The following is a 25,303-nucleotide window of genomic DNA, read 5'->3' on the forward strand; positions in this document are numbered from 1 at the left end:
ATTAACCACGAGAGGGGTATCAAATGATGATCATAAGTCCTGGAGAGCAATCAATGCCATTCAATATCCAAAAGATTGGAATGGATAAGCGCGAAACGGTTTTCCCCTACTTACAGCGCTGATAGCCGGTCACATCACGTGGCCCCCAAGTCTTCAGACAGGGATGTTGTTACTATAATGATCACTTAAACTTGTTATAGTAGCCAGTTTTCCAGAAATATATTTCAGGCTATTTACTTTTTTGGGGGCTTTTTTTCAGTCTGCAGAGAGTACTGTTTGAATAACGATTCCAGCTAAGATACTGCCAGTGAGAACATGTTAGATATAGGTTAGGACCATTTTTACACAGGATTGCCCAATTTCTTTGTTTTGATGCAACTGTTTCAGCTATGTGAGGCTGCAACATAGCCTATCACCATTCCCTCTTGCATTAAGGGAAATGAAAACAGAACCCTGTTTCATTTACACTTCACTCTTAGTATCTTGAAGTGTAAATGAGCAGCAACAAATGTTTGCTTTATAGTCTATGCCATCTTCATAAATAATAAGTATGCATACTTATTTAAAATATACATACATATCAGTTTACCACACCCCACAATTTCCCCAGAAATTGAATCCTCTCTATTTGTCCATTTAAATCTCTGTCCCTTTGTCTCTCCTTTCTTTCTGTCTCTCGCTCGCTCTCTTTCTCCCCATTATTCAAATGATATGGAGTTGGCTGCTTGATAGTGTTCTTGGAACAGAATTTCCGCTCTGTTCCACAGTCCTCTCCACCCCTGGCAGATAGATTCACATTATTGTTCTTGTGTCCACACAAAGGAACTTGTGTTGCTTTCCCCCTTCCAAAACTATTTTAAAAACTAGAAACGGCCCCTTGCTGAAGAATGCAACTATATCATGTACTTCCTGTGACTTTTTAGGTTCCTTCTTTATAGTTCTTCTTCTTTTATAATTTATAGTGGATTTCCTGAGGAAGCAGGTAGAATTTTATTTTGGGAAGGTAATTTGTAACATATAATAAATTATACATTTATATTAACATATATATAAATAATAACTTATTTGTTCTGATTGTGTTCTGTTCTCACTCAGGTGAACGTGGGAAAGATGGACTCTCCAATAGAGAAGTGGAATCTGATAATAGGAAACCTGGCTCTGAAGCAGGTAGTCACCACTCAAACACACAGACAGATTACCTATTTTCTGTGTGTTGCATGTTGTTCATGTAATAAAATACGCAATTTTCTTCTGTAAGAAAATCTGCAGAATGTTTAGCCAAAATCAGGTGTCCACGATAGGTCCTTGTGAACCGTGAATATAAAAAACAACTATCTTGCCAAGGTCTACCTCCATTTTCAACCCACACTGTGAGTACAAACAGTGAGCAATATGTAAATATCTGTTCCTGGACAGAGGTCCTCATTCTCATTTTTGTTCAGTGGAATAAAAAGACTATACATTTGAAAAACTATACAACATGCAACTCTACATATACAACTATAAATATCCAATAAAACACAACAAAAGACTTGGCTAACATACAGTTTAGAGAGAGAGCACAGCAGACCTATGAAAGGTTGCTTGTTGTACTACGATCAGATTTCCATGTGCATTGTAACAAATGCATCTGGATGTCCTTGTACTCAGGGACAGGAACAGTGTCATAACAAACACTGCGAAGCCTTGGATGGGAAATGGCCCGTCCAAGTAGATAACGTGTTATGTAACATTACATAAAAAACAGGATGACAGGTTTATTGTTGTGTAACTCCCTTGACCCCCCTCCACCTTTTTGTCTCTTTCTCATTCTTTCTCTCTGTTTTTCTCTTTCTCTCTATAGTGTGTATCCACTACAGCGTTGCAATTCTTTACATTCATTTTCAATCTCTCTCTCTGTCTCTCTCTCTGTCTCTGTGTGTGTAACTGTCTACCCCCTTCTCTTCTCCAGGTGCAGGCTACGGTGGTGGGCTTTCTTGCAGCGGTAGCAGCCGTGGTGCTGGGTTGGATCCCAGAGGGAAAGTTTCAGATGAGCCATGCTGTGCTGCTATGTTCAAGCAGTGTGGCCACGGCCTTTATAGCCTCCCTGCTGCAGGGTAGGAAAACACGCACACACTGCTGGAACTATCAAAACACACACACTTACTGGACTATCCTTGTTGAAATCCCACAGTGTGTGTTGAAGGGTCAAAAACATGTGATTTGCCTCATTCTTCCTAACTCCTCCCTGCTGCGGCCCTGCAGGTTTCATCATGGTGGGTGTGATCGTCGGCTCCAAGAAGACTGGCATCAACCCCGACAACGTGGCCACGCCCATCGCTGCCAGCTTTGGTGACCTCATCACGCTGGCTATCCTAGCCTGGATCAGCCAGGGCCTCTATAACTGCCTGGGTAGATTACCGTTCATATGTGGAGATACGATATGGCATCACAGATGCAGTTCAGAGATTGTGTAGTTGATACCTGAGAATATTTTGCACTGAGAGGACTGGTAGGTGCTTTTTGTATCTTGGAGTTAGGGATACAGTTTGTTGCCACTAGAGGTCAGTGTTGTCCAATTATTCTCTTCAACGATGTCGGTGAATATTGGCTTTTCTTTGTCTTCCCCCCCTCTTTTTGTTTCCCACACAAACACCTCGGTATTGATTTAATTCACACCCTACCCAATCCTGCTAGTTTAAGCATACAGACAAAACAATTTAGCCAACCAATGTTGATGGTCCATTTTTGTGAAATAAGCTCAGGCCCCAAAAACAGTCTCAGCTCAAATGAACTGGCACGGTAGAGCTGTGAGCTCATCTAATAGAGCGGTTTCATATTGTGCTGACCGGCCACTACACTGTCACAGCCTGGCATTTCCAGCTGCCTGGGGACAAGTGTCGTTGTTGTCCAGTCCATGCCCTGTCCACACAGTCGAGTCTAAATGGCGATAATGTCCAGTTTACTCACAGCTAAACTAATCACAGCCTGATGGTCAACACAGATACCTGGGGAGTGATCTCAAAGCCGCAGTTAACATTGTCTAACATTCTCTTTTTTAAAGTTAGTCGTGGTGAGGAAGGCGACAGCGGCGTTTAGAACATTACGACAAAACCTCAAACCGAAGCCTTGGTTTTACCAGGGGTTTTCAATAGGGGTGGAACGGTACACCAAAGTCACGGTTCGGTTCATACCGCGGTTCAGACATCACGGTTCGGTACGAGTTCGGTACAACGGAGGGAAAAGCAAAACAAACCAGGTTCCTCTACGAGTGAATACGGCGCATTGAAGATGACATGTACATTCCGATTGCATCAGTAATTTGTTTGGCCCTATTTGTATGTGTATCTAATGGCTGGTTAAGCACTGTAGGGAGGAGAAGTTGAACAGTTTTTTTTGGTCTCGTTCCAGTGATTGGCACACCTGGGTGATGGCGTCGGACACACGCCAGATGCGTTATATGCGTTAGCATGTTGTATTTCCACTCACATACCCCACAACCAGTGACGTGCGGTGATGTCAGTAAGAGGCTAGGCACTTGAATGGGAAAATGTGTCCAAACGTTTGACTGGTACTGTACATGTTGAAGAATACAGGATCAAAGTGCGCAAGTGAGATTTTCCGCTTGTCGTCCGCAGTGAACGGACAGTAAAAGCACTGCTTATTGGGTGTGCTTTGCCTTCGGCAAGGGCACAACCTTTGTTCTCTCACATATATATTATTATTATTGTGAGAATGCTGTTCTCACTATTGTTTTCCTGTTTCTCTTTATTGTGAGAATGCTGACTATTGTTTTCCTGTTTCTCTTTATTGTGAGAATGCTGTTAAGCATTCTCACTATTGTTTTCCTGTTTCTCTTTATTATTGTGAGAATGCTGTTAAGCATTCTCACTATCGTTTTCCTGTTTCTCTTTATTAGGTTCCTCCGGTAGGAGGGAACCTATTGTTATTGTTGGTATTCTTATTCTTATTATTATTTTTCTTCTCCTTGCGCCCCAATATCTCAAAAAGTCCCTGGTCATAAATTTTCTAATTTGGCACATTGATACTACATCCAAGTGGGTACCCCCACACCAAATATGGGCCACATCGGACCATAGGGGGCGCCACAGGCCACGCCCAAAAGTCCGATTTCAAAGTGATGGCATTTCCACCCCATTGCTCCAATTCTTCTGAAACTTGGTGTGCATGCCTCATTTTTCATGAGGAACAAAAAAGCCTCAAGGACCCATAAGGTCCGCCATGATGGATTTTCCTGTACTGTGATAATTTGGGAAAACCTTCAAAATTCCTCTTCTCTTGAACCAAAGGTGAAATTGACTTGAAATTTGGTACAGATATGTATCATTGACGTATTTAAAAACGTTATTTAAGGCAATTTAATCAAGTACAAAATGGCTGAAATGGGTGTATTTATGTAAATGTACACATTGCCTCAATATGTTTGTGTCACTAAATCAAATGTATTTTTGAAGGATGGTTCAAACTTAATAGGCTTTAAGGTGAGATGCCCCTGAAGTACCATGCAAAGTTTCACCTTGATATGTCGAAATATGACTGAATTACAGCTGTTTGAACTTGGACCAAATCTGACAATGCTCGCCATTGGAGAAACAGCTTTTTTAAATTATCCAGTTATTGAACTTTGTGTATTCCATGCCTGGGAATGGCTCAATTGGCTGAGATGTTGTGCTGGTAATCAAGTAGTTTGCATTCATAGTTTTTAATTTTTTATTCTGGCAAAACGGTTTCTAGTCTCCCGATAAATCCTCCGGTTGTAAAACATAGCAATGCGTGTTTATTTGAGCCCATCACAACACTCCGATCATCTGTTTAGCGAGACTGTGTAAACCACTGCAAAACAAGCCAGGTTCACCACAGTAGCTAGCTACTTGTAGTCTACGCATGGTAGAGATAACTCTAATGGTTATCTCTAATGAAGTAAATTAATTGTTCAGGTGGATCCCTTGCCTGTTGCACAAATTCATTTCAGTAACCTGAGCCAGGACACATCCCCACTGATGCTAGGCATGATTTGAAATTTGACAAGTTATGGCACTCCTAACAACCTTTTAAAAAAAACTATGAGTAAGTTATTCTTTACAGCAGCAACCCAGTCATTCCGTTGTCCCGTTTTTATAGGAAATGTACAAGCAGTTTCAACTTTGGACGAATCTTACAATGCTTACCACAGGAGAAACAGCTTATTTTTTTATACAGTAACTGAACATGACAATATTCAGCACTGAGAATATCTCAATGGGCTGGGATGGTGACCTGTAAAGTATAAGGTCGTAGGTTGGAATCCAGCCATAGTCTTTTGGCCTGTCATAATTTTGATTATCTGTTCAGTTCAACAGGATGACATCATTCTGAAGTACCACAAACAATTTCACCTTGGTATGTCAAAATATGATTGAATTAAAGCTGTTTCAACGTTGGCTGAATCTAACAACGGTTACCACAGGAGAAACAGCTTACTTTTTTATACAGTAACTGAACATGACAATATTCAACACTGAGAATAGCTCAATGGGCTGGCATGGTGACCTGTAAAGTATAAGGTAGTTGGTTGGAATCCAGCCATTATCTTTTGGCCTGTCATAATTTTGATTATCTGTTTAGTTAAACAGGATGACATCATTCTGAAATACCATGCACAATTTCATGCAACTTCACCTTGAAATGTCAACCGTTTCTTAACCTTTGTCCAAAAGCTGACCAAAGCTAATACTCTGCCCTTTCTATTCATACAATCTCAACAGTTGGTGTGTAGCAGAGAGGATAGAGAGACTGATTTGTAACCTTATGCTCATGAGTTCAAATCCCCATTCAGCCTGTTGTTGGCCAAACATGAAGTAGTTTTGCTCCCTTGTTGTCCAACTCTCGATCTTCTGCAGTGTACATGTTTATAATATTTTGCCATTTTGCGGAGGAACCCGCATCGCTGCTTGCAGCTATATTTAGGTTCCTCCGGTAGGAGGGAACCTATTGTTATTGTTGGTATTCTTATTCTTATTATTAGGTTCCTCCGGTAGGAGGGAACCTATTGTTATTGTTGGTATTCTTATTCTTATTATTATTTTTCTTCTCCTTGCGCCCCAATATCTCAAAAAGTCCCTGGTAATAAATTTTCTAATTTGGCACATTGATACTACATCCAAGTGGGTACCCCCACACCAAATATGGGCCACATCGGACCATAGGGGGCGCCACAGGCCACGCCCAAAAGTCCGATTTTCAAAGTGATGGCATTTCCACCCCATTGCTCCAATTCTTCTGAAACTTGGTGTGCATGCCTCATTTTTCATGAGGAACAAAAAAGCCTCAAGGACCCATAAGGTCCGCCATCATGGATTTTCCTGTACTGTGATAATTTGGGAAAACCTTCAAAATTCCTCTTCTCTTGAACCAAAGGTGAAATTGACTTGAAATTTGGTACAGATATGTATCATTGACGTATTTAAAAACGTTACTTAAGGCAATTGAATCAAGTACAAAATGGCTGAAATGGGTGTATTTATGTAAATGTACACATTGCCTCAATATGTTTGTGTCACTAAATCAAATGTATTTTTGAAGGATGGTTCAAACTTAATAGGCTTTAAGGTGAGATGCCCCTGAAGTACCATGCAAAGTTTCACTTTGATATGTCGAAATATGACTGAATTACAGATGTTTGAATTTCGACCAAATCTGACAATGCTCGCCATTGGAGAAACAGCTTTTTTTATTATCCAGTTTTGTGTAATCCATGTCTGGGAGTGGCTCAATTGGCTGGTAAGCAAATGGTTGTAGGTTCAAAACCAGTCAGAAGCATAGTTTTTAATTTTTTATTCTGGCAAAACGGTTTCTAGTCTCCCGATAAATCCTCCGGTTGTAAAACATAGCAATGCGTGTTTATTTGAGCCCATCACAACACTCCGATCATCTGTTTAGCGAGACTTTGTAAACCACTGCAAAACAAGCCAGGTTCACCACAGTAGCTAGCTACTTGTAGTCTACGCATGGTAGAGATAACTCTAATGGTTATCTCTAATGAAGTAAATTAATTGTTCAGGTGGATCCCTTGCCTGTTGCACAAATTCATTTCAGTAACCTGAGCCAGGACACATCCCCACTGATGCTAGGCATGATTTGAAATTTGACAAGTTATGGCACTCCTAACAACCTTTTAAAAAAAACTATGAGTAAGTTATTCTTTACAGCAGCAACCCAGTCATTCCGTTGTCCCGTTTTTATAGGAAATGTACAAGCAGTTTCAACTTTGGACGAATCTTACAATGCTTACCACAGGAGAAACAGCTTATTTTTTTATACAGTAACTGAACATGACAATATTCAGCACTGAGAATATCTCAATGGGCTGGGATGGTGACCTGTAAAGTATAAGGTCGTAGGTTGGAATCCAGCCATAGTCTTTTGGCCTGTCATAATTTTGATTATCTGTTCAGTTCAACAGGATGACATCATTCTGAAGTACCACAAACAATTTCACCTTGGTATGTGAAAATATGATTGAATTAGAGCAGTTTCAAAGTTGGCTGAATCTAACAACGCTTACCACAGGAGAAACAGCTTACTTTTTTATACAGTAACTGAACATGATAATATTCAACACTGAGAATAGCTCAATGGGCTGGGATGGTGATCTGTAAAGTATAAGGTAGTATGTTGGAATCCAGCCATTATCTTTTGGCCTGTCATAATTTTGATTATCTGTTTAGCTAAACAGGATGACATCATTCTGAAATACCATGCACAATTTCATGCAATTTCACCTTGAAATGTCAACTGTTTCTTAACCTTTGTCCCAATGTTGACCAAAGCTAATACTCTGCCCTTTCTATTCAAAGAAACAGTTCTATATCTCAACAGTTGGTGTGTAGCAGAGAGGATAGAGAGACTGCTTTGTAACCTTATGCTCATGAGTTCAAATCCCCATTCAGCCTGTTGTTGGCCAAACATGAAGTAGTTTTGCTCTCTTGTTTTCCAACTCTCGATCTTCGATAGTGTACATGTTTTAGGAGTGGGCGATATACCGGTTTGATAGTAAAAACCGGTATTGTGCCGCGCCATGATATGGATTTAGCAATATCATGGATACCGCGATTTATTCAGAATTCATAAATTCGAATTTTGCATCAATATTTTTTTGTTCCAAATTTCAACTGAGTGATAGTACTAAGTAGCTACATCTTTTTTTTTTTTTTTTTATCCAACCTTTCTTGGTTCTTACGAATAAAAGAATGTATGTTAATATGTTGACCTATTTTTATGAGCGCACGTCGCATGCACTTGTTGCACGCATGTAGTGCTAGCAACAAAGAAGTGTGCAGGCAGCTGCAGTTAGGAGGCAGGTTAACTATTGGGGGAAAACTTTACAATCCAGGATGAGCGAAAACACAGAAATTGATGTTGCTCAAGAGCAGGAGGATAAATTGGTTAAGAAGAAAGGGGGCACCTCTGTTGTTTGGAACTGGTTTGGCTTTAAAATCTCCGACCCCGACCAAAACACTACCCTATGCAAGTTGTGTCGTCGTGTTGTCTTAGCAAAAGGTGGAAACACGACCAACCTGTTCAATCACTTAAAAAACATACATGTCCGTGAGTATGAACAATGCACCAGAATGCGTGAGACAGTAAGCCCAGGAGCTCGCCCGAAGACAAGCCAGACTCCCACTCAACAATCAATTATATCATCATTTGCTGCCGGTACTTGCTATGAGAAGACGAGCAAAAAATGGATAGACATCACAGCTGCGATTACAAATCACATAGCGAAGGACATGGTACCGATTCAAACTGTGGAGAAAGAGGGGTTCAGAAAGTTGATTCAAACTCTGGACCCAAGATATGAGATCCCGAGCCGCAAATATTTTAGCCAAAAATGCCTGCCACAGCTTTACACAGAATGCTGGGACAGAGTTTACAGTGAGATAAATAACATTCCATTCTTCTCCACTACTGCCGATCTATGGTCAAGTCGTACCACAGAACCTTATATAAGCCTCACAATCCATTACATAGACGGTGACTGGAAACTGAAAAGTAAGTGCCTACAGACGTCTTATTTCCCAGACGACCACACCGGGGAAATAATTGCAGGTGGGCTGAGGGACATACTGTCGTCCTGGGGATTAAAAGAGTCGCGTCAAGTTTGTATGACGACCGACAGCGGATCGAACATGATCAAGGCATTGCAGCTGAACAAGTGGGCAAACCTTGGATGTTTCGGACACAGGCTGCACAATGCTATTGGTAAGTTTCAGGACTGTAGCCTAGGCCTACCCTGTATGATGCTTATTATTAAGAAAAAATACAGCTCACATCAGCCATGTACCGTAGGCTAAATCTAAGCACATCAGATTTGTAAAATGTGTAACAGTTGAATGTAAATGCCGTAAATCCTCAAACAAAGATTAAAAGTTATATTGTATTGTGATTTCTATATAAAAATGCATTATTATTAATTATTATTGTATTGTGATTCGATTATTTTTCACCCTATTATTTTGATTTCTTATTCCCAATTTCCAGAGAGGAGTGTCCAAAACGCTCCCGGGCCACAGGGGTGTGCGATTTCCCGGGCCACAGGGGTTTGCAAAAAGGTGGTTAGCACGTTCTCATACAGCTGGAAAAAGCAGAAGGCCCTGATGACAGCACAGAATGAACTAAGCCTGCCCCTGCACAAGCTCATCACAGAATCTCCGACAAGGTGGGGATCTCGTCTGAAAATGATGGAAAGAGTCCTGGAGCAGGAAACGGCCATTACACAGGTCCTGGCAGGGGACAAAAAGACACGGCACCTTGTACCTACCTGGCAAGACATCCAGGTCTTGGAATCAGTCACAGCAGCACTGAAGCCACTCCAGGACTTTACAGATGCCCTGTCAGGAGAAGCGTATGTGAGCGTGTCCTATTTGAAGCCTGTCATCAATCTGTTAAATGCAGAGGTTCTAAATCTGAGCAAGGACGATACAGAACTGACCAAAGAGATCAAGATCAAGGTTCTTGATTACTTGAATAACAAGTACACTGACCCTGCAACAGATGAGCTGCTCTCCATGGCTACCTTTCTAGATCCAAGGTTCAAGACCAGGTACATGTCCGCTGAGAAACTGGAGGACATTAAGGTATTTATTCATTTGTTCTTGTTTTATTGCTTCAAATGTAAAGCACTTTGGGCTGCATTTTATGTATGAAAGGTGCTATACAAATAAAGTTTAATTATTTTCATTTTTTAAGGTGAGAGCTGCCTCAGAGACCGAAGCCCTCCTGGTGGAGAACACAGCCCTGGGAAAATCGTCTCTTGCAGAGGATCACACTGACAGGGAGAAAGAAGCTTCCACTGCTCATCAATCAGGCAAGAAGCCCAAGAAGAGCCTTGGGAGCTTCTTTAAGCAGACCAGCAGTGCACCTGCCTCATGTTCAGAGAGGCAGATCATTGAGCAAGAGCTGAATAGCTACATTCTGGCAACGGCAGCAGACAGCGAGTCTGATCCTTTGGAGTGGTGGCGATTTCACGGATCTAATTTTCCACGTGTGAGTTGTCTGGCAAAGAAATACTTATGCATCCCTGCCACAAGTGCCCCCTCTGAGAGGGCATTCAGCACTGGGGGCAATGTGGTGACATGTCACAGGGCAACACTAAAGCCAGAAACAGTCAACATGCTGGTATTCCTGGCACGGAACTTGTGAAGAAAGTTCTAGTGAAGATTTGTTGATATTGTTGATAATTGATGGTTGAGGCTTGAAAGGTTTAGTTTCAAACGGTTAGTTTTTTACATATCTACGGACCGTAGCCAAAACAAACACACGTATTTGAATTTGTAATTACCTTATTTTCTTTATCTCCTGTTATTTTTTATTTAATTTTACTTAATATCTAATTTATATATATATATATATAGGCCTACCTACCTCATCTTTACGGAATGCATGTTTGCACAATACAAATAAAAACTTTTCAGGTCCATACGGTCCAATGCCTCACTCTTTCTGGTTATATAAGGTTCAAATACATATTTTTCCTTAACTAATATAATTTACCCAAGAAGGGATATTAAAATGTGATTCATATTTTTTTACGTCATATATCGTGATATCATATCGATATCGTCTGGACAGTGGAAAATATCGTGATATGAATTTTAGCTCATATCGCCCACCCCTAACATGTTTATAATATTTTGCCATTTTGCGGAGGAACCCGCATCGCTGCTTGCAGCTATATTTATTTTTCTTCTCCTTGCGCCCCAATATCTCAAAAAGTCCCTGGTCATAAATTTTCTAATTTGGCACATTGATACTACATCCAAGTGGGTACCCCCACACCAAATATGGGCCACATCGGACCATAGGGGGCGCCACAGGCCACGCCCAAAAGTCAGATTTTCAAAGTGATGACATTTCCACCCCATTGCTCCAATTCTTCTGAAACTTGGTGTGCATGCCTCATTTTTCATGAGGAACAAAAAAGCCTCAAGGACCCATAAGGTCCGCCATGATGGATTTTCCTGTACTGTGATAATTTGGGAAAACCTTCAAAATTCCTCTTCTATTGAACCAAAGGTGAAATTGACTTGAAATTTGGTACAGATATGTATCATTGACGTATTTAAAAACGTTACTTAAGGCAATTGAATCAAGTACAAAATGGGTGTATTATGTAAATGTCCACATTGCCTCAATATGTTTGTGTCACTAAATCAAATGTATTTTTGAAGGATGGTTCAAACCTAATAGGCTTTAAGGTGACATGCCCCTGAAGTATCATGCAAAGTTTCACCTTGATATGTCAAAATATGACTGAATTACAGCTGTTTGAACTTGGACCAAATCTGACAATGCTTGCCATTGGAGAAACTGCTTTTTTTATTATCCAGTTGCTGAACTTTGTGTCATCCATGTCTGGGAATGGCTCAATTGGCTGAGGAGCTCAATTGGCTGGCTAAATTGGCTTACATTTGAATACCTGTTTAGTTAAACAGGATGACATCGTTCTGAAGTACCATGCGCAATTTTACCTTGATATGTCAAAAGATCATTGAATTACAGCTGTTTAAATTTTGGCTGAATCGAACAATGTGTGCTACAGGAGAAACGGCTTCTTTGTTATATACAGTAACTGACCACATGTTCTCAGCCTTGACGGTAGCTCAGTGGATTGAAACGGTGTCCTGCAAAGTGCAAGGTCACAGGTTTGAATCCAGCCACTGCCTTTGGGAATGTCATAATTTTGATTATCTGTTTAGTTAAACAGGATGACATCATTCTGAAATACCCTGCGAAACTGCAATTTTACCTTGACATGTCAACCGTTTCTTAACCTTTGTCCCAAAGCTGACCAAAGCTAATACTCATATCACGCAGTCGGAGCACAGATAGATAATCAGCGTCAGCACCCTTGTGTACCCAGCATGCAGTGCGGCATGTCAAAAAACGCAAAGACCTGTGGAAAATAGTTTGGTTACAACAGCCGTGCGAGGGATTTCAGTTGTTGTGTTCATTCAGTTAGATGTTTGTAATGTTATTGTTTGTTAGTTAATATAATCTTGTTGGTCACCCTGATTGTGCATGTTGTGTAGTTTAATGGGACCAGAGAGTCGGCTGCTGTACTATCACAAGCTATTCTCGCAAGCAGCTGACCCTAACCCTAGCAACGTGAGCTCTGCCTAGCCCCGTTGCCCACATCACTATTGTTAATTGTGCATTGACTGAGATTCTGGAAAGAGATCAACTCAAGAAGAGTTTCAATATCCTATAAAAAGCTAATACTCTACCCTTTCTATTCATAAAATCTCAACAGTTGCTGTGTAGCAGAGAGGGTAGAGAGACTGACTTCAGCCTATTGTCGTTGGCCAAACATGAAGTAGTTTTGCTCTCATGTTGTCCAAGTCTCGATCTTCTACAGTGTACATGTTTATAATATTTAGCCATTTTGCGGAGGAACCCGCATCGCTGCTTGCAGCTATATTTATTATTATTTTTCTTCTCCTTGCGCCCCAATATCTCAAAGTCCGTGGTCATAAATTTTCTAATTTGGCACATTGATACTACATCCAAGTGGGTACCCCCACACCAAATATGGGCCACATCGGACCATAGGGGGCGCCACAGGCCACGCCCAAAAGTCCGATTTTCAAAGTGATGGCATTTCCACCCCACTGCTCCAATTCTTCTGAAACTTGGTGTACATGCCTCATTTCCCATGGGGAACAAAAAAGCCTCAAGGACCCATAAGGTCCGCCATGATGGATTTTCCTGTACAGTGATAATTTGGGAAAACCTTCAAAATTCCTCTTCTCTTGAACCAAAGCTCCAATTGACTTGAAATTTTGAACAGATATGTATCATGGATGTATCTAAAAACGTTACTTAAGACAGTTGAATCAAATACAAAATGGCTGAAAGGGGTGTACTTATGTAAATGTCCACATTGCCTCAATATGTTTGTGTCACTAAATCAAATGTCATTTTGAATGATGGTTTTTCAAACCTAATAGGGTTCAAGATGACATCACTCTGAAGTACCATAAACAATTTCACCTTGGTATATCAACATATGATTGAATTAGAGCAGTTTCAACGTTGGCTGAATCTAACAACGCTTACCACAGGAGAAACAGCTTACCTTTTTATACAGTAACTGAACATGACAATATTCAACACTGAGAATAGCTCAATGGGCTGGGATGGTGACCTGTAAAGTATAAGGTAGTAGGTTGGAATCCAGCCATTATCTTTTGGCCTGTCATAATTTTGATTATCTGTTTAGCTAAACAGGATGACATCATTCTGAAATACCATGCACAATTTCATGCAATTTCGCCTTGAAATGTCAACCGTTTCTTAACCTTTGTCCCAAAGCTGACCAAAGCTAATAATAATAATTATTCCTAAAATCTCAACAGTTGGTGTGTAGCAGAGGGGATACAGAGACTGACTTGTAACCTTATGCTAAGGATTTCAAATCCCCATTCAGCCTGTTGTTGGCCAAACATTAAGTAGTTTTGCTCTCTTGTTGTCCAACTCTCGATCTTCGACAGTGTACATGTTTATAATATTTTGCCATTTTGCGGAGGAACCCGCATCGCTGCTTGCAGCTATATTTTTTATTATTATTATTATTATTATTATATCAACTTCTTAGTTCTTCCGCCGTTTTTTGGCCTTTAACTAGTTCTGCATACTTTCACCGATTCCTACAATTTATGTATCAAAACGTTCAGCTCCTTCAGGAGATGTTGGCTATGACTTTTGGTATTTCTCACTTTTATACTTTTTAAGACATTAAGGTTTTTGTGCAAATTATTCTCCCATTAAAAGTAATGGTAAATCCTTTCAAATCATTAAAAAGCTTCCTCCTCTTTCAAACGTAACTACTTCAGCATACTTTCAGCTAGAGACACCATTCAACATTTAAAATGTTTACAAGACATTCAGCTATTCCCAAATGATTCAGCTTTTTCAAATATTCAGCCAATTTTGAATTATGACAGTTTGAAATACATTAAAATGTTTGCTCCTTCTTGATTTTTATGAATGAGCAGCCAGCAGAGTGGCACACTCTGCTGGCTGCTCTTTTTCTGATATTCAACTAAATTGTCAAACAAATTCCTCTAACGTTCATATAGTTTAACTTACAGAAACAAGTTATACCTTAAAATGTAGGACAAATTGTCCTCTTTCAGTCAATGTAACTACTAAAGAGATCACATTTACAGATTTTCAGCTATGAGCCTTGAAGCGAGAGCAGCCTTTCAAATTCTCTGACTAACTTCAATGGAGAGGTGAGTAAAATCAGTCAGAGAAAGCAAGAAGGAACAAGATTTTGAAACTGCCGATAGAGTCGTATTTCTGACCGCACAGACATATAAAGGACATCTCTGGTTTCGGCAGAGTCTTGGGTCTCGGAAAATATCCTTATATTTTGGATTGGACGTATAGTTCTGCGTCTAGGTCAACTTGTTTGAGGTGTGGATGCTAGGTAAATGTTCGTTTTTCTCTCTGCCTAGCTCGTTAGCTATCACAGCTGCGCCATCACCGTGGCAACCAAACAGACACGCACCATGAACGTTTTTGAAACTGCCAAAGGAGTTGTATTTCTGACCGCACAGACATATAAAGGATATCTATGGTTTCGGCAGAATGAAATATACGTAATTATGTGGGCAATGTAGAACAGCGGACAGATTCGATATTTGATCTTTTGTTAGTTATGGCCATTCTAGTGACGCTACTGTCATCATGGCTGCTAATAGAACGGCGAAACCAGGTCACATACGGTCTAATATCTCATTCATTACCTAGCTACAAACAAATGCTTCGTAACTGAAGAGTATTTACTTTTTATTGGCGATATTGACAACCGAGGTTAAGGAATTTGTCTTTAATCAAAAGATGGTCTCCGTTTTCAATTTGAAGATCTAGTAGATCTAGCTTATGTAGGAAATGTTCCATTGCATCCTCTCTTTAGCTTCACGCCTTCGGTTATTATTCAAGCCTACGGTGTTAACAGTCTGTAAAAATACCACTGTGACACACTTGCAAGAAATGATCCGCTGGTTAGATGTAGCATGATCTTATTATTTAAGTATAAAAAACTCACCAGGGACAACTACAACATTGGCAACCCTGCACTATGAATTATTATTTTGATGTCATCTTAAATTAAGTGTCTGAACAGGACTGGGTGTGCAGGCACTAGGGATGGGCGTGGTTAATCGAATATCCGGATATCCTAAAGTAAGTTAGTATTCGAATACTTATTTCGAATACTTATGAGCATAGTTTAATTAAAAAACGTTTTTTTATGAAAAACCGTTGCGTCGTGGTGTGAATTCTAATAGTTGTGATGTTAGAAATGATGAAAACCATCAAAAAAGGTATGCTACGTGACCCTGCGTTCTGCTGCGAGTCTCCTTTCATTTCATTTGGCGCTACAAGAAGCTTAGTTTCCTGGCTAAGCAGTAGGTACCTCGCCGCAACCTCAGTTCCTGCGGAATCGTTTCTCTCTCTGCCTAGCTCGTTAGCTATCACAGCTGCGCCATCACCGTGGCAACCAAACAAACAAGCACCAGGAAAGCAAAAGGAACACGTTTTTGAAACTGCAGGTAGAGTCGTATTTCCGACTGCACAGACATATAAAGAATATCTCTGGTTTTGGCAGAGTCTTGGGTCTCGGAAAATATCCTTATATTTTGGATTGGACGTACAGTTTTGCGTCTAGGTTATCTTGTTTGAGGTGTGGATTCTAGCTATATTTCTCTTATTCTCTGCCCTCAGCGCGTTATAGTGATGGGCATTCCGGCTCTTTTTCGTGAGCCGGCTCGTATGGCTCAGCTCACTAAAAAGAGCCGGCTCTTTTGGCTCCCTAACGGCTCTTTAAAAAATACATGTTTTAACTATGAATTTGACTATGATAGGTGTGAAAACAATTCGATTAAATTATGAAATCATACTCGACCGTAACCACATATCTTTAAAAATGCATTGATTTGTCATGGCTCTCCTCCGAGTTTTGACTACTCTCTGACTGTGTGAGTTGGCTCGGCCCTCCCTCATGCAGGATTGACAGGAACAGACGATGATCGTGTGCGCCTTTAAGCCTACAAGTATTTTTTCGTTGTTCTTTGAATTAGTCAATTATTTTAAATACAATTAAAATTCATTATTTCATAATCATTTAGTTTTTATAGGCTGTATTAATCTATTAAAAATAGAGTCGGCTCTTCAGATATGCGAGCCAGCTCCCGACGTTCACCTTCAAGAGCCGGCTCTTAGAGCCGGATCGTTCGCGAACGACCCATCACTAGCGCGTTAGCAATCATAGCTGCACCACCACCGTAACGACAGACACGCACCACTCAGTCTCTCACACAGGTGATTGGTACGTTTACTTGACCATGAGAAACACGATTACTAGCAATTGTCGGTTTATGCCAATAATACGATTACTCCGTTTACATGTGTAATTAGTTAATGCGATTACTCAATAAACACGTCTACATGATTCTTTTTTATTAATCGTTGTATGCTCCACGGACAAAACTTGCACCATCATCCTTCTGCAACAAAGTGTCGCCGTGTCTTCCTGTATCGGCCCTACTGCTGTATGTTTCATTCCATCAACACATTGAATCCTACTAAGAAAGCTGAGTAAACGCACTCAATGGTAGGCTACATCTGCTACTGCTATTACTATCCCAACTATAATTTCAGCTGTTAAAACGATAATATTCTTGTTACGACTAGCTAGCCTACTTCTTCTGTTTAACAGTTCAGCTTTCAGCTTCTCCCGCATTGTAGGCTATTTTAGCTCTTAGGTTTGTTAGATGATGCAGTTCAGCTTCCACACTGCCTCTTTTGTGTCACTCACACATTTTTGAAATTCATTTCAGTATTTTCTAATTTCTCACTTTTATACTTTTTAAAATATAAAGGTTTTTGGGCAAATTATTCTCCCTTTAAAAGTAATGGTAAATCCTTTCAAATCATTGTTGGAATGCTGCTCCAGCCCCTTTCAAAAATACCTTTCGGTTGCTTTGAAGCTTCAGCTTATAACTTTCTACTAAATTTTCACTTTTCAGCTTTTTTTAGCATGGTCAGCTATCCCCATTCAGGTTTTCAGCATTCTCACTGCTGTTTCGCAGGAACAGCCTTTTCTAGTTATTATTCTTTTTGCCCCCCTAAAACTCAGTCAATATATGGCCTACATAGACAACGTAGGTGTCAAAAGTTTCGTCTTGGTAGTGATTGAGTTGCTTCTATTGGGATTTACGTTGCGTTGCATGGTTTAGGCTCAAGTTACGTTTTTGTGGCGAAAAGGTGAGCTAACGGTGGATAATTTGCTAGCCACAGTCACTGACGTTACTAACGTCACTACCGTCACGAAAACACGCGTGACTACCTGGAGCCGAGTGCACCAGCTGGGCGTAAAAAAGTTGGTCTTAACTCCTACGTCGGTCTTAGCTACGTCCGACTTTGTGATTTGAATTTACACCGAGTGCACCAAGCTTGACAGGCCACGGTCGTAGCTACGCCTGTTTTTAAGATGCGCGTCCTTGTGAAAATGCGAAAGCGTCGATTGTTGCCAAGCAACACATTTAAGAGCCTATCCAAAGCGCACTTACCTAGCCTATCTCCCTTCAAAACAAGCCATGGATTTAAAAAAGAAAAAAGGAAAATACATTTTACTGATAGAGAAATTGGAAAACTTCTAGAGTTGTTTACTCAGAATAGAAGCGTGCTCACGGGGAAATGTAATAATATCAACACAAACAAACAGAAACAATCAGCTTGGAAATCGATCACCAATAAAATTAACAGTGGATTTGTGCGATCACGGACAAATTTTTCTCGCCTTAATGTCCTTTCCATATGTTGCCTATAAACAAGACGCGCTGCATGTGCGATCAAACTGTTGTACATTATAATTACCATGGATATTAGTCCGATTTTCCAACTTACGCCTGCTCCCCACTAGGCGTAAAATGTACACCCAGGTGCAGCACATAAAGGGCTTAAGTCTAACTGGTGCACTAGTCTTAACTTTCAGTTCTACGTCGGACGTAGCGTTACACCCAGGCGTACGCCCAGCTGGTGCACTCGGCTGTAGCAGAACATTCGTTTCACATCTGTTAACTTGGGGGATAGCTAGGCTAACTATAGCTTTACTGCAAGGCAGCTGCAGAAACGCCACAAGCAAAGAGGCCAGGGTGATAACTATTTACTCATTTTAATTTGTGATGTGAAACACAATTGTGAAATGTTATGTACAATATTATCTGATATTATTAAGGAAGTAGGCCCACATCTACTTTCGGAAACGGCAGTCTACTATTTCACTGAAGCATTAGCATGACATTAGCCTCTGCTGACCGGGCAACACATACTACAGTGGTATATGATGCATTTGTTTTCAATCGTTAAAATAAACATTCCTCACAAATACATTTTCGTTGTAGGATTTATTATGACATTACAAGTAAACGATTTGTTGGTGAAATTATCATTACCTGTGGTTTCAAACCAGTGTTGCTCACTGCAACGCTGTAGCCTACGTGAGACACACTACAAAAACATCTACACAGCTGTTTAGGAAGTCAAACGGCGACAGAACATGTTCGGCACTCCCCTTACTTAAATCAAGTCTTTCAATAGGTGAAACTATCTGACTACTAACCTGAACTTTATTGCCACAGCCTAAACTTTGTCAATCTGTTCATGATAATTCATTTCAGCCTAAACCGTACAACAGAACGTTAAATCCAATTCAACCAACGCAATCGCCAAGACGAACACAGCAGTAGTCTAGTACTGTACTGTAGTAGTACAATTTACCGGGGCAGCTTCTCCACACAGGGCTATATCGCATTTTGCGTTGTTACTGACAATGATCGCTACCAGTGAGCAATTTCTGGGGAAATTGTAGGGTGTGCTTGCTTGCGTCGGTTGCAGGTGGGTCCGTCCTCTAAGTTTTTCCCTTCTAGTGATATTTTCAAGCATTTAGCCTACTCATATTGCATATTTCATTACGAAAACCCTTTGAAACAGCTGCGAACCCCCTTTGAAACAAGCTACTGTAACAACGTTGTCACTGGCAGTATGGAATCGCGATTAAAACAGTACTGTACCGTCTGCTTACTGAAAATATGCCCCCCAAAACGTAAATAAGTTTGACATTAATGTAGGGGGAAATGGCTAATTCAAAATAAGTTTGCTAGAGGCAAGCTAGCTGCTGTTGCTCCACAGTTCACTGATTGTTTGAAAGCGCCGGAAATTAGAAAGTTTCTTTTGACATAAAGTTTAGCTGTGGCATTGAAGACAGTACTACACACTGCCAGTGGGCGAGCCGAGTCTGACTGAGGCTAACGCCAAAACAAGCCGCGGTGTCACTCAAATTCCAAGTTTTACACAAATCACAAAAATATGCTGACCCTGGTAAGAAATTAAGAAAATACTCATCAGAGATCGACAACAGCTGACGCAATCGTCAACGGAGGCTGACGGGGCTCTCACGTAGCAAACCAATCAAAGTTTTTACAGCAACCTACATTAAAATCTCACCATCTGGCTGTCTTCACAATAGTCATATCGTCATAACATTGCCCTCCTTCTGTTTTTTGGTGTAGAATTGACCGAACTATAAAATTACGAAAATACTAAACTACTATGACGCTTGCATGGCTGCCGCCTAGGCAGTCTCACGGGCGACCCGCACTCGCTCAAATTACAATGACTTTCACGACCTAAATAAAAAATCAGAGATTGCAGTTCCACTCAAAATTGCTTTCTCAACAAAACCCAATGGTTGGTAATTTTGGGGGTTGGCATTTTTCACTCATAATCCAAGCTCCAATTTGCGTGCTAGAACGTCTCTATCACGTTGTATCCATGCGTCGTTGCTAACGTGTGCTGACGTAGGGACGTAGGCTAGCACTGGTACCCTTCGTCGACAGAAGACACTTTTTGCCACAAAAACGTTGTAACCTCCTAAACTGTGCAACGGAGTGTAAATAAAAATACAAGCAACTCAATCGCTACCAAGACGAAACTTTTGACACCTAGGTTGTCTATGTAGTCCAAATATTGACTGAGTTTTAGGGGGGCAAAAATAAATAATAAATATATATGTGAGAGAACAAAGGTTGTGCTCTCGCCGAAGGCTTGAGCACATCCAATTAAAAAACGGACCCCTGTGCAACCGACGCAAGCAAGCACACCCTACAATTTCCCCAGAAATTGTACCCTCTCTAGTTGGGTGTGCTTTGCCTTCGGCAAGGGCCCAACCTTTGTTCTCTCACATATATTATTATTATTATTATTATTTTATTTTTTTGCCCCCCTAAAATTCAGTCAATATTTGGCCTACATAGACAACCTAGGTGTCAAAAGTTTCGTCTTGGTAGCGATTGAGTTGCTTCTATTGGAATTTACGTTCCGTTGCATGGTTTAGGCTCAAGTTAAGTTTTTGTGGCGAAAAGTGAAGCTAACGGTGGCTAATTTGCTAGCCACAGTCACTGACGTTACTAACGTCACTAACGTCACGAAAACACGAGTGACTACCTTTGGCAGAACATTCGTTTCGCATCTGTTAACTTGGGGGATAGCTAGGCTAACTATAGCTTTACTGCAAGGCAGCTGCAGAAATGCCACAAGCAAAGAGGCCAGGGTGATAACTATTTACTCATTTTACTTTGTGATATGACACATAATTGTGATGTGTAATGTACAATATAAGCTGATATTATTAAGGAAGTACATCTACTTTCGGAAACAGTAGTCTACTATTTATAGTATTAGCATCAACATTAGCCTGTGTTGCCCGGGCAACAAATACTACAGTGGTCTATGATGTATCTGTTTTCAATTGTTAAAATAAACATTCCTCACATATACATTTTCGTTGTAGGATTTATTCTGACATTAGTAAACGATTTGTTGGTGAAATTACCATTACCTGTGGTTTCAAACCAGTGTAGCTCACTGCAACGCTGTAGCTTACGCGAGACACACTACAAAAACATCTACAGTACACAGCTGTTTAGGAAGTCAAACGGCGACAGAACATGTTCGGCACTCCCCTTACTTAAATCAAAAGTCTATCTAACTACTAACCTGAACTTCATTGCCACAGCCTAAACGTTGTCAATCTGTTCATGAAAATAATTAATTTCAGCCTAAACCGTACAACGGAACGTTAAATCCAATTCAACCAACGCAATCGCTACCAAGACGAACACAGCAGTAGTCTAGTACTGTACCGTAGTAGTATAATTTACCAGGGCAGCTTCTCCACACAGGGCTATATCGCATTTTGCGTTGTTACTGACAACTGATCGCTACCAGTGAGCTTTTTATGAATGAGCGATTTTCCACTAAATAAATGTCAAGCTTATTTACCTTTTGGGGGGCATATTTTCAGTTAGCAGATGGTACTGATTGAATCGCGATTCCATCTTCTATTGCCGGGTAACGTCGTAGAATAATCTTCAAAGGGGGTTCTTTATTAATGAATGAATGCAATGAGTAGGCTAAATGCCTGAAAATATCATGAGAAGGGAAAAACTTAAAATGACGTTTAAGTCATAGAGATTAGGTCAATTTTTACACCGGTCTGCCAAATTTATTCGTTTTGATTCAACGATGAGGCTGCCTCTTGCAGGGGAAATGAGAAGACATCTATTTCATTCTACACTTCACTCGTATTTTCAGTTGTAAATGAGCAGCAAAAAAAATGCTTTTAAATCTATGTAATCTTTATAAATAATAAGTATGCATTTTTATATAAAATATACAGAAATATCAGTTGTAAAAATGTCATTCAAAAACGGACCCCTGTGCAACCGACGCAAGCAAGCACACCCTACAATTTCCACAGAAATTGTACCCTCTCTAGTTCTTTTTTGTATTTGATTATGCGTAACTGGTACATTCGTCATCGTAACGTCTAAACAATTGGAATAACACACATATTGCATATATAAATCACAAGAAATAAAATACAAATACAAGTTTATTAAATAAAATGATTTAATAAAAATGTTTACGTTTGAATTTTGGCAGGGTAGGCAGTGCCGAAGTTTTCCTAAACTTGCAATCTTAAAAATGCCGGCGGGTCCTCTATCTCTCACGGGTCGCCACCACTCGCCATACTTGTCCTTAGTGCTGCTAGCTATCCTATCGAAGCCCTCGCCCCTCGGCTTGAAGCAACGACCCCGGTGGATGTAGGTGGTATTGCATTTCTTGTTAGACTTCCGGCTCTTCCGGTCGTTTTTATTCTATACTCCAGTCAACATTTACAAAACTATCTCCCCCAATAATTTTTGTTCTATTCTCGAACCTGGCTCATACTACTAGCTTTTTCATAGAATAATTTTTCCTGATTTTTGCTAAGTTTGAAACCAATCCGAAATGGGTAAACTAGCACCCCATGTATTTGCTTACGTCAATAAAAGTTGCCTGCAAATGTGCTCGCGGATACTAACAGGGCACGAGCACAAAAGTTCACATTGGCCGATAGCCGATTTACCTGGAGCTGAAAGAAATGTCTTGAGTTGCCTGCCCTGTTGTAGCAAATTTAGCAAATGGTTGTCACACATACGTGAAATGTTGTTAATATAGTTTATTCCCGTTATTTTAAAACAGATTTGATTTTTCGTAAAAACGTTCATGACATGATGGCAAATATTATATTATGTTAAACGTGAGCATAGATTGTTGACATGTCTATCTGGAGCAAAGACGAAGATTAATACTTTAACTGATAACCACAATAGGAAATAATATATATTTAAATAATATTAGTCTTGCCTTCGGAAGCTTTTGTTAAACACACTCATTATTCTTTTTTTGATCGTGTTTGACCCCCTAGTTTTCAACAATGCGCAGGATCATTGAAAATTAGCTTGAGTGTGATGTTGTGTGCAGCCCGCACCTTAGAGGTACAGGCACCTTAACATGTCGTAGAAATAGCTGAGTCCAGGTGAAGAGGAAGTGGGGGTGCTTTTCTTTTTAAGTTATTTTTTTTAATAATTTTTGAGAGGACATTATTTTGTACATCTACATTGCTGGCTGCCTAAATGAAATATTTCCTGGTTACAATGTCAAAGTCTTATTTTATATTTTCTCTCCCCCTTCATCCATTTCTCCAGATTCGTACCCATACGTGTCATCCCTGGTCTGTGCCTTCTTCCTGTCTCTGACCCCAGTGTGGATGGTCATTTCTTCCAAACACCCGGCCAGCCGAACGCTGCTCTACTCCGGCTGGGAGCCTGTCATAACGGCTATGGTCATCAGCAGGTGTGTGTTGTACAGATTGTGTGCAAATGTGCCACACTGCAGAAGAAACAGCAGGGATTTTCTGTATGTATATGTGACTTATAATATAATGCTTGTCTCTCTGTATGACTGAACAAGCAATTGGAGTACCTACGCAGACACACAAACATACACACACTTAATATTCCCCAGTCTGAGCCTGAACTAAAACCTACATGCACATGAATCTACATACAGACATGCGTCAATGCACACACACGTATAATCAACCACTGCCTTTCAAGCGATAGCAGTGTCAAACCAGACTGTGTGTTGTGTGTTTTGGCAGTATCGGAGGGCTCATCCTGGACAAAACCGTGTCAGACCCAAACTTGGCGGGGATTGTGGTGTACACACCTGTCATAAACGGTAAGTCATCAAATATGCTCTGTTGGCCTGACGACGGCCAATATCACAGTTAACTTGATGACAACGAATCTGAAACCAATGAGCCAGCGCAGAGGAGATGGTGACACTGATGAGAATGACTTAGGCGGGCACAGTGAAGGAAGCCTAACACACAAATCGATTTATCTGCAAGCACGCTGGTGTCCTGACAACTGCAGATAAGCTTTTAGAGCTGTAACAACAAGGGATACAACTCTGTCTCTAATGGGTGTTTTAGCTGCAAACGCCTGTGGGAACAGCTGTGGGATTTAGGGTGTGTGTGTGGTGTGTGTGATGATTAGCTAAGAAACTGAGCTTTCGCCAGTGCTTGGACATAGTCTTGGTTTATAGTGAGGAGGAGGAGATGACGAGACAGCCTCCTCTTAGTTCTGGAGATGGAACTGACTCCTTTCCAGCACAGGCAAAACAAAGCATAAAGTATGGATGAGGGGAGACGAGAGCTGAGTAAGAAGACACGACACATGGTGAAGGAAGGCCTCGTGCCGAAGAAGAGAGGAGATTAGGGGAAGCAGGCAGACACGTCGTCTGTGCAGAGCTACCCAGATGAAAGTGGGTGGGGGGGAAGTTGTTCTGTTGTAGCCTCTCTTTACCCCCGTAGCCGTGCCCCATAACCTGCTCAGACCTAGTGACCTACATTGATGCATCCCCCCTCCCCCAAACACCCCACACACAGATGCAAATATACCCACAGATCTACTGAGGTGTAACCAACCATCTCCTCTTCTGAAGATGCAGGAGAGAGGGCCTGTTGGGTAAGGGGGAGCTTTGGAGGTAAAATGAGGGGATGAAGGGGAAGGTGTTGTTGATTTATTTGTTCCAGTATGTCTGTCTTGGCTCCACCACATACCTAGCCATAGGGCCCAGAGCAGGGAGGTGTTAAATGTCAGGGGAGAGACAGAGAGGACAGAGATTGGATTAGGTGGACATGGCCCTGAGGGCTAGGAGAGGTGTCTGTCCTAATTTTTCACCACCTAAATCAGGATGACTAGCATGGAGGGAGGAGGCAAAAGTGCACCCCAAACAGTGACAATTATACAGCCTACACAACTTTTACTGGACTGACCAAGTTCAGAGTCAACACATAGACTAA

At 40.8% G+C, this 25,303-nt stretch overlaps 2 protein-coding genes across 4 annotated transcripts in view; both read left to right on the plus strand.

Annotated features, from left to right (window-relative positions):
- slc41a2b (solute carrier family 41 member 2b) overlaps positions 1–25,303 on the plus strand; it is a 50,720-nt gene that overhangs the window by 7,380 nt on the left and 18,037 nt on the right. For all 3 annotated transcript variants that reach the window (XM_062482864.1, XM_062482865.1, XM_062482867.1), the window contains exons 4-8: positions 1,096–1,167; positions 1,952–2,096; positions 2,245–2,391; positions 23,640–23,787; positions 24,095–24,174. In XM_062482864.1, coding sequence (XP_062338848.1) covers positions 1,096–1,167; positions 1,952–2,096; positions 2,245–2,391; positions 23,640–23,787; positions 24,095–24,174 — 592 coding nt within the window. The remainder of the gene's footprint in view (positions 1–1,095; positions 1,168–1,951; positions 2,097–2,244; positions 2,392–23,639; positions 23,788–24,094; positions 24,175–25,303) is intronic.
- Positions 6,654–10,924, plus strand: LOC134037531 (E3 SUMO-protein ligase ZBED1-like). The gene is made up of 3 exons (XM_062482863.1): positions 6,654–9,240; positions 9,520–10,115; positions 10,228–10,924. Exons 1-3 carry the CDS (start codon positions 8,373–8,375, stop codon positions 10,678–10,680), a joined length of 1,917 nt encoding a protein of 638 aa, XP_062338847.1. The 5' UTR covers positions 6,654–8,372; the 3' UTR covers positions 10,681–10,924.

This window comes from Osmerus eperlanus, chromosome 17, assembly GCF_963692335.1.
Source record: "Osmerus eperlanus chromosome 17, fOsmEpe2.1, whole genome shotgun sequence".
NCBI classification, from domain to species: Eukaryota; Metazoa; Chordata; class Actinopteri; order Osmeriformes; family Osmeridae; genus Osmerus; species Osmerus eperlanus.

Coding starts and splice junctions, on each gene's coding strand:
- LOC134037531 (XM_062482863.1), top strand. CDS start 8,373: ATGAGCGAAAACACAGAAATTGATGTTGCTCAAGAGCAGGAGGATAAA. Junction 9,241..9,519: donor CAGGCTGCACAATGCTATTG/GTAAGTTTCAGG, acceptor CCCAATTTCCAG/AGAGGAGTGTCCAAAACGCT. Junction 10,116..10,227: donor AGAAACTGGAGGACATTAAG/GTATTTATTCAT, acceptor TCATTTTTTAAG/GTGAGAGCTGCCTCAGAGAC.